Below are 15,297 nucleotides of genomic sequence, written 5' to 3'. Positions count from 1 at the left end.
AGCCGAGTTACATTTGTTGCCGCGTAAGCTTGTGAAAAGACACAGGGAAACAGCACCATTACCTGTTTGCATTTTCTGCACTCACGCTCTTGACACACTTAAAACTGCTCCTTGTGCTGAAGTAGGTCATTCATGCAGGAAAAGGGAAGGCAAAATCTACTTTCTGCTTTTATATAAAATACTCTTTTTCTTTATTTTACTGCATAGTAGCCTGTGGTGGCATTATATAATAGATTCTTTTCTGGCTATCTTCTGCATAGCTAAATTGAAAACTTCTGGAGTTGTCCCTGTGTCAAGCAGCAGTCAGGGATTTCTGCCACTGGATAACTTTTTTTTCCTTCCTCTTTCTTTTCTCTCTCTTTTTTATTTAAAGGCTTTCAGTGCAACAACCCCTATCCGTGCAACAGGCTTGCACTCAGTTTCCATGAGTTACAAAAAAATTTGTCATTTTCCACAGGAGCCATACTTCCAAGGATGGAAACTGAGCACTTTCTGGGAATCAAGCCTATTCACCATATTTGAGTATAAAAAGCCTTTATTTGAGTATAAAAAGCTTACCTTCTTCGGGTGCATTTTTGTTTCTGGAAATTTAGGCTTACAAGGATAAAATTGGCAATGCAAAAGTTAATCAGTATACTATCTATGTCTGCTCTATTACTTGCTCTAAAAATACTTAAGTTTCTGGAAATAGAGCATTTGAGTTTCCTGGTTTGCATGTGTGAATTTGCAGTCTGTTATTGCTTTAATGCATGGGAGGGTGTGGCACGAGTCTTCCTGTTTTATTTTGGTTTTAATTTGTTTTATCCAGGTTAAAATTCTGGAAAGGCACAGTTGTAACATTCAAGTTTATTTTGTAGTTGTTTGAGTAATGACAAATACTTTGGAATAATTCTGTGTGCAGTTAGTTTTGCATAAGTGTTTTCGTGGACTATGACTCAGTGTTTCCTGTGGAGCCAAAGAGTGAAACAGAGATTTTTGTTGTTTTGAGAACAGAATATTTCAGAAATATTCCTACTGCTATTCAACATTAATGCACAGTGTCTTGTAGTGTGATGGGGGGATCCAAACCATAGTTTGCTTCAAGTCTTTTTCTTTGAGTGAAATCATTAGACATGTCTCACAAACAGGCCTTCCCCATTGCCTTTTGTCTCAACATCACTGCCAGATCCGTCCACTGAGGACTTTTTCAAACTAACCTTAGTGGGGAAAAATATCCCAAATTTCTCATGTTACAGCAACTTTAAATTAACCTAAAGTTGGTAAAGTACTGTCATGGTTTGAGATAGCCCCAAAATCCAATTCCCTAGCTCCATCCTCCCTCCCACATCTCAACCCAATGTGAGATGGGTTTTTCCAGACAAAACACACCAGACTCAAAGTGGGGGAAAGGGAATATATTACAATGACTGTACAAATAAATACTATAACACATTATACACACGATCACAACTATCTCTACCATGACATATAGTATCTACAATGGATCAGATCTCTTCTCCCCTCCAAATAAAAGTCCAGGAGGGAAAGAAGGACAGATCCCTTCCAGTCCCAAAGCAGGAATCTCTTCTAGGGCAGCAGGTCTCCTCATCTCATGCATGCAGCAGTAACTGGATTGTTGTAGCTGGATCTCTGTTCAATACACACAAGGGGGTCTCCAAGCCCCTCGGCTCTCCTTCGGTCCAAGCGAAGGCCTCACCTGTGGGCTGCCAGCAGGGACCAGACTCGCGTCACCACAGGTATATCACGAAATGCAGGGGCATCTTCGTGAAACTCCCTTCCTCAGGGGATTCAAATTCCCCTTTGCAGAGCTCCGTGCTCTGTCTCAAGGCTGCTAGCTTAGCAGCAGCAGCGAGGAGGGCCAAGGTCAACCCTCCCGCATTCCTTCTCCGTCCCGGTCCAGCTTCAGGACGCCTTTGAGCTTCTCAGCTCCTCTCTGCAGTGCATGCTGCACTTCAAGGCTCTTTCAAGTAAGAGTCCATCATCTTCCTCCTTCCAGGAGGTCTCAAAGGAGTTTGGGGGGTCTAATATCAGTTCCTACCCCCAGAACTCCGTAGCTCTGCTGCGGGCTCTCTTCTCCTCAACTCTCCTTCCAGGAGTCTTCTCTGCGGTGCTGCATGTCTCTGTTGCTCCGTCTTATCTCTTCTGGCTCTCTGCCACCGCTTCTCCGGTCAGTGCCAGCTCGGCTGCTGCTTTTCTCCGGCCGCTGCCCAGTCTGGAGAAAACATCTCCCAGCTCACAGCTACAGACACATAGTCCAGCTTAACACTGTTCCAAGTCTCTGTAGCCCCCAACTGGGGCTAGGGGTGGGGGGGATGCCCAGAGGCCCCCGAGGGGCTCAGAGCCCCTTCCTCGTGGCTCCTACAACATGGCTACTTCTTCTACCCTTCCAAACTACAACTCTTCTCTTCCGGTGCTTGTGATATGTTTTCATTTCTGCAGGAGCGCTCATTGGGCAGAACTTCAAAACTTCCAGGGGTTTCCACCCCTGGGGGTTACCACTTTTCAGCCTCTGGGGGAAAACAAGGTTCAAACCACTACAAGTACATAAAGCATTACAAAGCTGGGGAGGGGCAGAGGCTGTACTGAACCAAGCAGAGACCTTTTACTCTGATGTCATGAGACTTTTATCCATAGAATAAAGAAAAATTTTTAAATAAGAAAATGTAGTCTTCAATGGAATAATGTAGAACAAGTAGCTTAATCTGCTATCACTAGCTATGAAAGGAACAGTAAGGCTTATTTCTGTATTTTTCAAAACTCTTCACTTAAAAAAGGAATATGGACTTGGATTTTTGAAAGGAAGCTTGTTAAAAATGAAGTTTCTTCCCAGGATGAAAAGTTTTGGCAATTTGCAAAGAAAATTATTTTCCAAGTCTTAAGTTTTTCTTTCAAAATTATCTTTTGTTTCCACTTCAAAGGAAATCTGAGCACACAGAAAAATCCCGAATTTTCACTGAGGGAGTGACACTTTTGTAGTTCATAAAATTCTCACTTTCACGCTATACATCACTGACCTTGGAAAGACAAAATGTGAAATGAGATGCAGCCTGGTTCCGATGCCATCCAAATGACAGAGCTGGTGAATTCCAGAGAGAGGAGGAAACCCACTAAGTTGACTTGCATGAAAGGAAACCAGCAGCTAACAATGTGATTTGTGTTTAACATAAATAAATAAAAGCAGTGAGGAGCCTTCAGCAAGGCGTCATGAGATGGCCAAACAAAGCAGGCCTGTTTGTCTGAAGCTTCCTGTTGAGTGCTGAGGAGGAGCTGGGCAGCCACAGTTTTACCAGCAGGTCCTGAAGCCGATTCTCATTGCACTGAAGGCTTTGGGATGCTTTTCATTCATTGTAATGCTTTGCTGTTGTACCCATAATGGCAGTGAACTCCCTCTGGGCCGAGAGCTGTCCAGAGGGGAGCACTGCAGCTGCCAGTGTCACCTGTGGCACTATGGCACTACCTGGCACTGCAGCCAGGACTGTGCATTCAGTTCTGTGTTTTGTCAGGCTCAATCAGAAGATAAATAGTGTTACTTGTATAAGACCACTGAGGATTTTCCTTTATAGAAAAAAAAATCAGTTTATTTTCCATGGTCCCCCACTTATTAGTATAATTCTTGTCCAGGACTGATCTGGCTATGCAGCTTCACAGCTCCTATGGACAGGAACTGTTCTTTCCTAGAATTCTCTGCTTTTGAGTTGGGAGTGGCTGACATAAAATCCATGGCTGCAGCACTCGTATGCTTTTGCCAACCTCAGCTTTTTAGCTGAACTTTGAATGGTTTGGAGCACTTTGAAATAACTGTGAGCTGTGCTGAAGGGGTCCAGCCAAGAGCTTGCCTTTCCATCAGGGGAGCGAGGGGGAAGGGCAGAAGGGCAACAAAGTGCTCCTTGCCCAGCCCTGGCTAAGGAACAGACTTCCTGGTGTGCTGCCAGCAGAGAAACAAAGGTGGCAGTGAAGGTCTGGTGCAATAACTGCATATTTTACCTGAAAAGCTGGCTCTTGTTTGACTACAAGCAGGTAAAGTACTTGTGTTAGGGCTGGTTTAAGCTGTACTGGGGTCATGCAAACCATTGGCTAAGAAATAGTCTCTTCAAAGCAGAAGCTTGGTTGCTTCTGCTTGGTTTCGTAGCAGGAATGCAGCACCTCAGGTTTGCTGAGTTTCTCTCTGTGGAGTTATCCAAGTCCTTGGTGATCTCAGAGCTATTTCTCAGTGCTTAAAGAGCACCTGGCGAATCCTGCTGCCTCCCAGCCTTCTCCTGAAACAGTGTCTAAAAACTCCTGGAATTTTTGCTTGTCTTTATTATGTACTTTTAACACTGCCTTAATTTGCAAATGAATACATGTCCTCTTAATTTTCTGCCTCTCACCATAGAGAAAAATGTGTTAGTTCCATGGGGGGGTATAATTTCTATATCCATTCAGATTAACCTCAGACGAGAGCTGAACATGTTTTTGGGTGTGCCTTTATACTGCAAGCATGCATTGTGTTGCGTCCTCTTGTTCAGTGAACAGACCTTTGCAGAATTATATATAATACTGGCTGGCTTTGTTTCTAGTTATGTTTATGATGAGTGCAGCAGCTTTCCCTGTGTCTTGTTACAGGCAGAAGATCTGTCCGACGAAGCTTTTTCCTTGCGTCACACCAAGTATGAAGAAAGAGAGCGTGCGAGATGGTCACTGTGGGAGCAGAGCCGCTGGCCCAGGAGGAACAGCAGGCAGGTGTACTGGCTTTGATAAGAGCCTTCCTATTGAACCTGGTCTGGGTTGTTGGTGCAGCAATGTCACATATGCTGTCAGAGAAGTTTGAAAACGAGGGCACTCTTCGTTAATTAACTCATCAGGGACAGTACCAGGTATGTTTGGCTTTGTGGCTGGAAAGGGAAGGCAGTGCTGAGACATGCATACTTAAAGAAATTCAGCATGTCAGTGACCTGGTATTAGTGAACAAATAGCTTACTCCCTCACTGAAGACAGAGCTCTGTTAGCTGATGCTACTCCCAGTTATTAGGACTTCAGCCACACAAGAGTAACGTGAGCCCTTTTCACTCACCTGACTCAGATGAAAGTCCACTGCATTCAGACATTATTGAAGGGTCCTGGAGTGTGCCAGGGACCTTACGCTTTAAAAAGTCATTGTGTGAATGGTTCATTCTCTCAGGTTTGCCATCTGCTGCAGAACTCAACAGAATTAAATATAACCACCAAAAGTCTTTCAAAAAGTAGTGTATATCGGAGTGAACATCATAAAGCTGTATCTGCAGTTTGGCGCTGGGAAGATGATTCCCAAATATCACTTCAGAATCTGAAGCATCCTGTAAATGCTGAGATAACATTTTCTGCTTTTTGTCATAGGCTTGTGTCTACTCTTGGATGAAAGTGAACCATGACACTAGGAATAAATATGCAAAGATAGCTTTCTTTAATGCAGGAGAAAAGTAGAGCAAAACCGTCTTAAGGAATTCTATTTTAAGCAATTTTGAACATAAAAAGACCCCAACTTTAGAAAGTATATTGAAAAATAAAAAGTTCTATATGTACCTTAATTTTGAAACTATGAACTTCTTGGTGAAATCTTAATGCTACTTGAATTCAGAAGTAAAACTGCTCATTGATGTGAGCAAGGTCAGGCTTTCACCTGGCATTTCAGATGCGTGCCAGTGTTTTATATCTAGTACAAATTTGTATTAAAGGCAAGGTCAAAATTTTTAATCCTGTTTAATTCTTGACTGCTTTGGAGTTGAGTCCAGAGCAGAGGAGAGAAGGGGGAGCCCAAGGACCTGCTGCTGCCTCTCAAGTTGCATTGGCTCAGTCTGCTGACTGTGCAGTTTGGACTCTGCAGGCTCCTGCACATGATGCTGTGTTCTCCCAAGTGGAAAGAGCCCACGGCTCACTGACTTCTCTTGTCCAAAATCACAGTTCTGGTGAGCGTGTGGAGCAAGGCACAGGAGTGACCAGTCACCAGCTGTCTGCAGACAGGGTGTGCCTGTCCCAGCCCTGTTTTGTCCACTTAGCTCCTCCACACAGTGCTCCCACTTTGGCTCCAGACAAGAGGGTTGTCAAGAACCACATATGTTTTCATCTGCTCCTTTGATTTAAACAAGCAATAGGTAGCATGTATGGAGAAACTGACCAATTTGAAAAGAAAACCTGAACTGTTCCTGGCAATGTGAGAGGACAGGGAGTAGTTATTAAGACTCGTTTCTTATCCTGCACTAGATCTTACAGCAAAAATGCCGACGGCCGACACAGCCAAGACCAGTGTGCTGCTGACCCTGCTCCCGACCCTTTGGAAGCCCACAGCTCTGCATGTTCAGGGATGGCACCACTCTGCAGGGAGGGCCAGGAAGCGAAGGTGGGTGCTTCCAATAGCTTCCAGGTCTGGCCAGGTCAGTGATGACTCTCCCTACTATAAAACAAAGAACCTGAACATACTCCCCCGTCTCACTGATCAGAAACTCGGGCTGTCACCCCAGTTTATGTGCACTGAACGTAGTGCTGCTGTTTAGAACAAGATTGCTGTGCTTTTTAAATTAACCTGTCAACAGGTAATAATTTCATTGCTCATTACACAGGGCATATGTTTTTGAGGCAAATATGGCAGGACTGGGTTCAGGCTGGATCTTTTTTCAAGGATGTTGGTGAGGGTTCCAGACAGGCCTGATGGTTACAGAGTCAGGTATCCTGATGGGTCTGGCACTGTGGAAAAGAGCTTCCCCCTTCCTGTACTATGCCTATTCAATGGTAGCTCTGTTAATAGTTAAAACCATTATGTAGCCAGCTTACATTGCCAGCTGGTGCCTAGCAGTGTTGTATTCTTTATCTGAAGAGCCCTGCAAACATTGTAAAGACATTCATTTGTAACTTGATAGCAGATCATTCTGCACAGAGGTAATCAGTTCAGACTCAACTAAAATCCCTTTTTACCCTCTTTCCCTCTTTTTCCATCCTCACTCCTACGCTTCTGCTTCCTTTCAGTCTGGGCTGTGGGAACTTCGAGTTTTTCCACTAAAAGATGAAGAGGTAGAAGCTTTACTATGCCAAGATCAAGTAACAAATGAGGCTGAAATGTCAAGTGCAGATTTCCCCAGCAACTCTCCCTGCGCTCTGGGCACACCCACTGCTTTGCCAGACAATGGCCATCCACCAAGAAAACAATCTACCCAAGAATCAGAAGACTGCAAAAACATTTGCCTGGGAAGCAACAGTACAAGTAAACAAAGGTGACAGGGAATAATGTGGTTCATTAAGAAAGCCAATTAAGGTGGAGAAAAGTGTAAGGTAAAATCTCTCTCATTCACACAGCATATGACAGCACAATTCAAAACCTTTGTGTTAGCTGCATATAATATATTTTCTTTCTTGCTTTGTAACAGGCAGGATAAATCCCAAAGACAACACTTTCTTCTTCCTGAACCCCAAGAGAAAGTAATTATTTCAAGCTGGAAGTCTAATATTCCCAGTGTCGCAAGTGGGCACACATAAATTGCTGGCACCATTCACTGTCTGTTGTCATATTGTCACATTTGTCAATAATCATCCTTTTCTGTTTTGTTTGTTTTCAAATGCATTTCTGGTTCTAGTGGACTGGTGCAGCAGGAGATGCTGCCTACCTTAGCCAACAACTTAAATTGAACACAGAAAAACTACTTGAAAATAGAGGGGATAAGCAATAGCCTCAGATTACTTTCCTCTGTGGCATGACCATGGGGCAAAAACCTGTCTCTCTAACTGCACGTGTAAGGTAATGGTAGGTGAGAACCAGCAGTTCAAAGCAGGTCATGTGGAAGTCTTGCATCTGGCTTAAAATCTGTACTCAGCTCTGAGTAGTGACGGGGCATGTTTCATATCTGTGTCCTCAAGCAATAAGGTAGAAATAGCTCACTGTTTTTCCATAGTCAATTTATCTGCTACCCAGAAAGTAGGGTCTCTGCTTTGGGTGTGTGGGGAGGGAGAGAGAGGAGAAAAGAGGTGTTGAGTCAAATCAGTGATGCAGCTCTTGGAATACTGTGGTTTGAGTCACCTTACTTCTTAGCCCTTCAGTAGCTAATGAGGCTCATAATACTTTGCTTTAATATGTTTAAAGTCTTGTTACAATTTCTGTATAGTGCCTTGTAAGAGTCTCATAAGTATGCCAACATTTGGTGACTAGCTGGAAAGGAAAAGATGATTGATGTCTAGAAGACCAATAAAAAAAAAAGCCCCAAAGCTTTCCACTGTGATTCTGGATAATTTTTCATTTCCCAGCACACTCACAGTGAGGAAACAAAGGCAAGATGTTTAAACTTGCATCTAAATAGCATAGTTTGGAATGTATCTGCAATCCCAGGAGGTATTAACAAAGATTACACATTGAATGTAGGTATAATCCATCAACAGGATGTTTTTCTGTGTAGGACAGTTGAAGACAGTTTAATAGGAGTGTGTTTTTATGCAGTTTTCTTCCACGTGTAATATCTGGAATGGCACTGGACAGATGACCCAGTTTTAGTGTTGATTTTTTTTTTTTTTTTTTGGTCAAAATGACAGCAAATATACACTGGGCATCTGCAAACAGTTCAGTAAAGTTTCAACGCTACCACCTATTGCTACATTGTAGTTTATTGCACATTCTGATTATTTTTTAAACACTTTTTTAACACTGGTTTGTCTTAAACTTGAATCTTGCCTCGATGTCTGATACAATAATCTTTGATGCAAGGTTGTTTTTTTAATTAAAAGTTATTTCTATATATGTTGTATATAGTCTGAATTTGATGGCTTTTTAGAAGTGAAGTAGCAGCAGCAGTGCTTCCTCTTGGCACAGAGCCCTGCTTGGCCCACAGATGGCTTTACAAACCCACTGTAGCTTTGCTGTGGTACTGAGGCTGTGCTGGTGCTGTGGGGCCAAGGGCCCCCTCAGCACCTCAGTACTAAGCTGGATGTTGCCCTCTCTCTTGCCCTGCATGAGCATCTGCTGCTGGGAAAAGGTTTCTGAAAGGTACGTGTCTCAGATGCTTTGCAGGTCTTTTCCATACCTTTATCCATTCATTAGGAAGCCTGATCGAACCAGCTCTCACCCAGCTTTGTTGTAAGGTCAGGACTCCCTGTGTCGTCTGATCCCTGAGGCAGTAGGAAGAGTTCCTGCACTTCAAAAAATGGGACACAGCAAGTAAACCAGCCAGCCAGCTGCCCTCCATGTCCTGAAGGTGCTGCAGAAAATGGAAATGCAATCCAGTATGTTAAGGGAAGGAAAGAGAGGAGAGTGTTTTTCTGGACTGGAGGGTGGGAAGGGTGTTAAAAAGGGGGCAAAAAAGAGGTAAACCCCCCCCCCCTCCCCCAGGATAGGAGCTGGATTCCTGTTTGGTCAGCCTGGGGACATGTAGAGTGTCCACAGGATCTGTGGTTCAGATCCTGGCTGCCAAACCATCGTGTGGTTGCTGGGTCATTCCAAGTGAGGGCTAAAGCAGCATTGCACAGCTAGAGCATGGTGCCAGAGCCATTCCTCCTGCTCACAGTGCCACCACGGGCCTACCCCACACGGTGGTGGCATGCAGGGCTCTGCCATCAGGTGTGCAGCACATGCATGCGCTGGCAAGAGCCATTGGGGAGGGTGGCCAGGAACAGGCTGTATTTGCTTTCCCCTAGCACTTGCCCACCTGGAGGTCCCTCCCTCTGGCAGGGGAAGGTGGGCAATGCTGTGTGCACATGGCAGACGAGATACTCTTCGGGAAGCCTTAGGCCATGCTCCTCACTTGCGGCACCTCTACTCATCTGCCACCTTGCAGCAGACCTATGCCCTGCCCTCTCTGTCTCCACTGTGTCTCTGCTCCAGCCAGGAGCAAATTCAGGGAAGCACCCGATTTTTCAGTAGCCCCATTTCACTACTGGGACAGGGTTAGAAAACTTACTTAACTCAACGTGGTCCCAGGACCAGCCCCTCTTCATTTTCTTTCCATATGCTGTATGCAGCTGGAATCAGCACTGGTATAGGTGGTTTATTGCCAGCAGCCCTTTTTCAAGCAGAACTGAGCTCCTGCCTCCAGACAGCTCAGTTTTACCTGAATGTGGGTGTTGTGAGGAAGCTGCTGGTGGTGGTGGGAGCGGGCTGAGAGCTCAGGGCCAGGCTCATCCTTGAAGCCACAAAATGTGTAGGAACCCCCTTCTTGTTTTCTTTCCTTTTCAAAGTTTTAAACAGAAAAAAACAAACAAAACCCAACCTGTTTGTCTTTGGCTGTTAAGCTATCAAAACAGCTGTCGGTGCTGCTCCCAGTGCTGTGGCTGAAGGTGTTACAGAGGCTGACTGTGAAATACCAGCTTAAATATAATGCAGGAAGCCCCCCCCCCGACCAAGAAAGAGGGGGTGCACAAAGGCATGTCTCCTGTGCTTAATTTACCATGTGCCATTGAGATTTTTTATTAAGGCCACTTACATTCTGCTCCCTGTTGTATGAGGGTTTAAGTGCTTCATCTCTGCATCCAGGACCTTAATGGAATGCAAGTACAAATACAAACTACTTGACCCTATTAAAATTACCCCCAGTGTGTGTCTCCTGCAGTGTTTTATCTTGCCCAGGGCTGTGGGTGTACCCTCTGCAGGATGTGTCCAAGCCCAGCCTGACTTGGCTCTGTCAGAGTTGCTTTCATCCTGTTTTCCAGTACAGACAGACCTGTGCTGTCAGACCCCCCTGGACTGCTCTAGACCATGTGCCTCAATACCACCAGGCTGTGCTCTCCCTTAACAGAGCTCTGCAACCTAGTGGGCCTGGGGTTTATTTGGCCCCGGGGAGACCATGCAAGCAGCTTGCTGGGTTTTCATGTGGGCACTTGGTTCCAGTCCCTGGGGCTGTGACAGGCCCTCCTGAGAACAGGAGGGCAGGCCTGAACAGACCCGAACAGATTACTTCTGTAAATGTACAGAGGAAAGAAACTTGAAACAGCCTTAAGCATTAAAGGAAATTCAAGAATCATTCATTACTGTTACTCCATGAATGTGGTCACTAACACCTTTAACCTGAGATGTGTAAAAGCTACTGCAGCAGGAGCCAGCTGCATAAACCCACCTGGGTAGGACTCAGAAGCAATTAAGTAATTATACTCTGTGTGCGTAATGTCTCTCTCCCACAAGACTCCTAACCTGAGAGTCAATGCAAGTGCAAACTGCCAGCTTTAAAACAATGACAAAGACATGGCTACAACCTGTGAAAGCATACTAGGTTCCACAAAACCTAGTACCATCAATTAACTAGCACAACTTGGGTGTTCCCCCCCCATTATTAAGGATAAAAAGCAGAAATGCTTTGATTACGCTTTCAATCCAGTTCACACTCAACTGCAGGAAGCCAGGATAGCACAGCTGTTGTTCTACTGCTTTCAACAGCATGAAAAGCCAGACTCCACATCCTGAACTAGCATTTTCGTAGCTGATGGGTGCTCAGCCTGCATTTTACCTACCAGAGCTGTGACTGTTTGTCCATGCACGTACATTAAACTCAATGCTGGTTCTTTCTAGAAGCACAGCTAAGCTGCTCTTACACACCCAATAGGCCTTGGACTTGCCTTTCCTAGCCAAGCCTGCTTTTGGCAAGCCTCTTCTGAAAGATCACTCAGTGCAGTATGTCCAAACAACTCTGCTAGTTCCCAAATGGGGTTGCAAGTGGAAACAGGAAGCAACATTTGTTCACCTAAACCACAATTAACCACACAGGAAAAAGATGCAGTTCAGCCATTTGAGACACTTACCTAGACTGTCTGAACTAGCCCTCACTCCTCCTTAAGAAGGGCAGTGGCCCTTGCTGTGGGGCACTTTGCAGGCTCTGGGCTCAGGAGAAGGGGTGTACCAGCTCCAGCACTGCCCTCAGCAGCTGCCAGGTGACACCTGCCCAGCTTTGCTGTGAGGACAACACAGCAAAGCTGTGGGCCTGTGGAAATGGGAGCCTCCTGGCCTGGGCCCCTGGGGGAGCAGACTGCAACCCTTCTGTAATTACAACTTAAAGGGAAAAATACCACGCAGAAAACCACAAAATATTAAAGAGTCAACAATCCTAAGTGGAGCTATGGGAGACAGGTCTATGTAAAAATAGCCTGCTCAGGTCTTCCTCTGGTGTGTTGCAGGTCTCCTTTCATGTGCCCAGACAGGCCAGTCTGTGAAGTGGGCACAGCCAACGGAAGGACTGAGAAGTATGTGGTTCCACAAGGGTTTTTACAGAGCCATCTCCAGACATTTCAACCTACATATCACTTCAGCAGTATCAGTTCTGTAGGTCACCACCTTAATGGTTTACTCAGGCACATAAACCAAGGAAGCTGTGGGACAAGAGAAAGGTTTTTAACTATCGGAACAGTTTTAAAGCAATGTTCTTCCATGGAAACTCATTGCTTCCTGGAATTTCAGACACTGCTGTCTTAACTGGCTACTTGAAAGCTAAATGAGAAGATATAGAAGATATTCCCCACTTTGTGACCTGGTAAAAATGCTGCACTGACTTGTTCGATAAAGGCAAAGCACAAGGATATTTCTGGTATCAGTGGGATTTTTTTTTTAGCCCTCTTATGACTGCATTTTCCCCAAACTTAGTCCCAAACCCAGTCATTTGTGACAGTCAGCTTAAAGGAGACTTTACCGCACCAAGGAAGTGGCGTTTTAATGCAGTAGTGGAAAAGTTTTGTAGGAATGCACAGATCAAATGACAAAATACAGACACAGCAGAAGGCAGTTTGATTAAGAGTCTTTCACAAGACAGATCGCTTGTGGCAATGCTACACTCTTCTAGCAAGCAAAAAACTGACTGTAAGTCAATCCAGTCAGCATTAGAGCTTGTGCTATAAAATTAGCCTCCACAGAATCAAGAGACAGGCTCAAACCATTGCATTTCCAACCCTGAAAGACAGGCACAATGTTTCCCACTGCTGCTTGCTTCATCGCAGTGAAGGAATGACTCCTCTGTTCAGCAGCAACAAGCTTCTGTGATTAGTGTTCATCCAGCCCTCCCTTGTACATGAGAAACAAGGGTTCTCCTGCATGCCCAGAGCCTTCTTGAACACGGCTTGGGCAAGTCTCATCGATCCAGACTGCGCTTCTGAGCTGCTTCTGAACACACATTCCTGAGCAGATTGATCACAGACCTTGGGTCTGCGCTCTTCATAATAGCACTGCCAGACACAATCATATTGGCACCTGCCTGAAAGACATGGGACACCCATTCAGTGGAACAGGCTTACAGTTTTCCTGTTGTAAAGCACTTAAGGAGGTACTGAATTCTGGGCTAGTGGCAAACAAACGCTACTTCTGGGAACAGGTGACATATCTCCAACTGCAAACATCCAATTAAGTTTAGAAAAGACAGCTCTTCCCCCCCTCTTTCTTCATCATTGCTCCTATTTACCTGAACACACAAGAAACAAACAACTTCTCTAGCTTAGGGGAGGCTTCAGTAGCCACTATTAAGAAAACGCAAAAGATTAGACCCCAAGTAGATTTTTATATTAGGTGCCTAAGTGTGTTCCCTCTGAAAACTTTAACAGTCAAAATTCCTCCAAAGCTTCATTTTCTGGGAGCTGATCAAGTGTCTTAGCATAGTGACTGAGAATGGTACTCTGCTGCGACCTCTTACCTCTGCACACTTATGGATAGTGTCAGGCCCTACTCCTCCATCCACTTCTATATCCAAGGAGGGAAACTGTGTCCTCAGCCACTGAACCTGGGGAACCATATAAAAAGGTGGGCACTGAGATCCACACTGAGCTACCACCATCTCATGCAGTTTCTTACACATCTAGACAAGGTTTATTTACTTCACCACTACACTCCATACTGTTAGTTAGCTTTTAGCTCAATAAATAAGGAAAGAGAAACGTAGTTTACCTTTGGCATCATGTCTTCCATAAATTTTTGCCCTCCAAACCCAGGTTCTACTGTCATCACCAAAGCCATGTCTATCTGATTGGCCCAAGGTGCCAAGTGTTCAACTGTAGTGCCAGGCTTGATGGCCAAGCCAACCTGTGGGGAGGTAAGAAAAATCCAAGTGCACCTTAGGATGATGGCAAGGCTGGCCTGAGCTCAGTACAGACTCCTAGGAAAGTAACTGTGTGTCTGTCTAAGCTCTGGAAGAACAAGCTGGTTAGGTAAAGATTCCCGATTCTCTTCACTGAAATTGAAGACTGACTTCATGCACTGAGTGTTAAGGCTGCAAGTGCCAATGTCTGACCACCTGAAATGGCAACAATTAGTTTTTCATAGAATCATGGAATCAGAATATCCTGAGCTGGAAGGGACCCACAAGCATCACTGAGTCTGAATCCTGGCCCTGCACAGGACAGCCCCGACAATCCTACCACATGCCTGAGAACATTGTCCAAGTGCTCCTTGAGCTCTGCTAGACTTGGGGCCATAGCCACTTCCCCAGAGAGCCTATTCCACTGCTCAAACACCCCCTGGATGAAGAAACTTTTCCTAATATCCAGCTTACACCTCCCCCGACATAGATTCACTGGGCACCAGAGAACCTGCCAGCAAGGTGTCTGCTCATTACGCCGAGTGCAGACCGTGCTCCCCTCACCTTCATCCCATTCTCTCGAATGTCCTTTATCAGCGCCCCGGGATTGTCCGTCGCTTCTAGATGGAAGGTGTACTGGTTCGCGCCAGCGACTGCCATGGGCTTAACCCACTGCTCCGGCCTGGCCACCATCATGTGCATGTCTGGAAGAGGGGAGCGAGCGGGGAGCTGGGGCCGGGTCCCGCTGCCGGAGGGGCAGCGCCCCGCAGCCCCCGGCCCTTACCGAAGAAGGGCTCCTGGCCCAGCTGCTTGCGCAGGCTCTCCACGACGGGGTGGCCGAAGGTGATGTTCGGGACGAAGTGTCTTGGAGCCGAAGAGAGAGACGCGCCCGCCCGCAGGTTACCCCGGGCGGCCGGGTGGGGCGGGCGGACCGGCCCGCCCCCCGCGCCCCCGTCCCGTCCCGTCCCGCCCGCCCCCGGCGTTACCCGTCCATTACATCCAGGTGCAGGTAGTCGGCCCCGCAGTCCAGCATGCGGCTGCACTCGGCGCCCAGCGCCGCCAGGTCGCTGTTGAGGATGGACGGCCCGATCCTGCACCCTGACGCCATCACTGCGGCCGCGGCTGCTGCCGGGACGGAGGGCGGGGCGGGCGGGCGGAGGCAGGGGCGGGGCGGTGCCTCCGCCATCTCGGGGCCGCAGCTCCGCCCGCGCTGAGGGACACAAATGGCGTCGCAGGGGGCGGCTCGAGGGATTTGGATCCCTCCCGACCGCAACTCGCGGGCCCAAACTGAGGGGAGCAATGATAATAACCCTGGTCTGAGTGGTTT

At 46.3% G+C, this 15,297-nt stretch overlaps 2 protein-coding genes across 8 annotated transcripts in view; one reads left to right on the top strand and one right to left on the bottom strand.

The window, feature by feature from the left end:
* The window catches only part of KANSL1L (KAT8 regulatory NSL complex subunit 1 like), a 60,983-nt gene extending 52,254 nt beyond the window's left edge, over window positions 1-8,729 (top strand). For 6 of the 7 annotated variants that reach the window (XR_003526533.1, XR_003526532.1, XR_003526536.1 and 3 more), the window contains 4 exons: window positions 4,603-4,715; window positions 6,217-6,352; window positions 6,976-7,278; window positions 7,374-8,729. Coding sequence is in view for 1 of the 7 variants with exons in the window: in XM_027636438.1 (XP_027492239.1) it covers window positions 4,603-4,715; window positions 6,217-6,352; window positions 6,976-7,224 (498 nt within the window). In the remaining 6 variants the exon portion in view is untranslated. Of the gene's footprint in view, window positions 1-4,602; window positions 4,716-6,216; window positions 6,353-6,975 lie in introns of all 7 variants that reach the window. The other variant, XM_027636438.1, reaches the window with a different exon arrangement.
* Window positions 8,730-12,491: 3,762 nt separating this feature from the next.
* On the bottom strand, window positions 12,492-15,116 carry RPE (ribulose-5-phosphate-3-epimerase). Its single transcript, XM_027636441.1, has 6 exons — window positions 14,957-15,116; window positions 14,755-14,834; window positions 14,535-14,674; window positions 13,841-13,975; window positions 13,590-13,676; window positions 12,492-13,157 (listed from the first exon to the last, which is right to left on the bottom strand). The coding sequence occupies exons 1-6, from the start codon at window positions 15,076-15,078 to the stop codon at window positions 13,035-13,037; spliced, it is 687 nt and encodes a 228-aa protein (XP_027492242.1). The 5' UTR covers window positions 15,079-15,116; the 3' UTR covers window positions 12,492-13,034.
* Between the last annotated feature and the right edge of the window lie 181 nt (window positions 15,117-15,297).

This window comes from Corapipo altera, unplaced genomic scaffold, assembly GCF_003945725.1.
Source record: "Corapipo altera isolate COAL_440 unplaced genomic scaffold, ASM394572v1 45, whole genome shotgun sequence".
Lineage (NCBI taxonomy): Eukaryota > Metazoa > Chordata > Aves > Passeriformes > Pipridae > Corapipo > Corapipo altera.
The sequence above is the reverse complement of the archived record's forward strand: the minus strand, read 5'-3'. Positions and strand labels throughout refer to the sequence as shown.

What these genes read in the sequence shown, in the direction of transcription:
- RPE (XM_027636441.1), bottom strand. Translation starts at nt 15,078, where the DNA reads ATGGCGTCAGGGTGCAGGATCGGGCCGTCCATCCTCAACAGCGACCTG. An exon ending in GGGCCAGGAGCCCTTCTTCG is followed by an intron (nt 14,675 to 14,754) that starts GTAAGGGCCGGG and finishes CCCCTCTTCCAG; the next exon opens with ACATGCACATGATGGTGGCC. An exon ending in CTATCCATAAGTGTGCAGAG is followed by an intron (nt 13,158 to 13,589) that starts GTAAGAGGTCGC and finishes CATGTCTTTCAG; the next exon opens with GCAGGTGCCAATATGATTGT.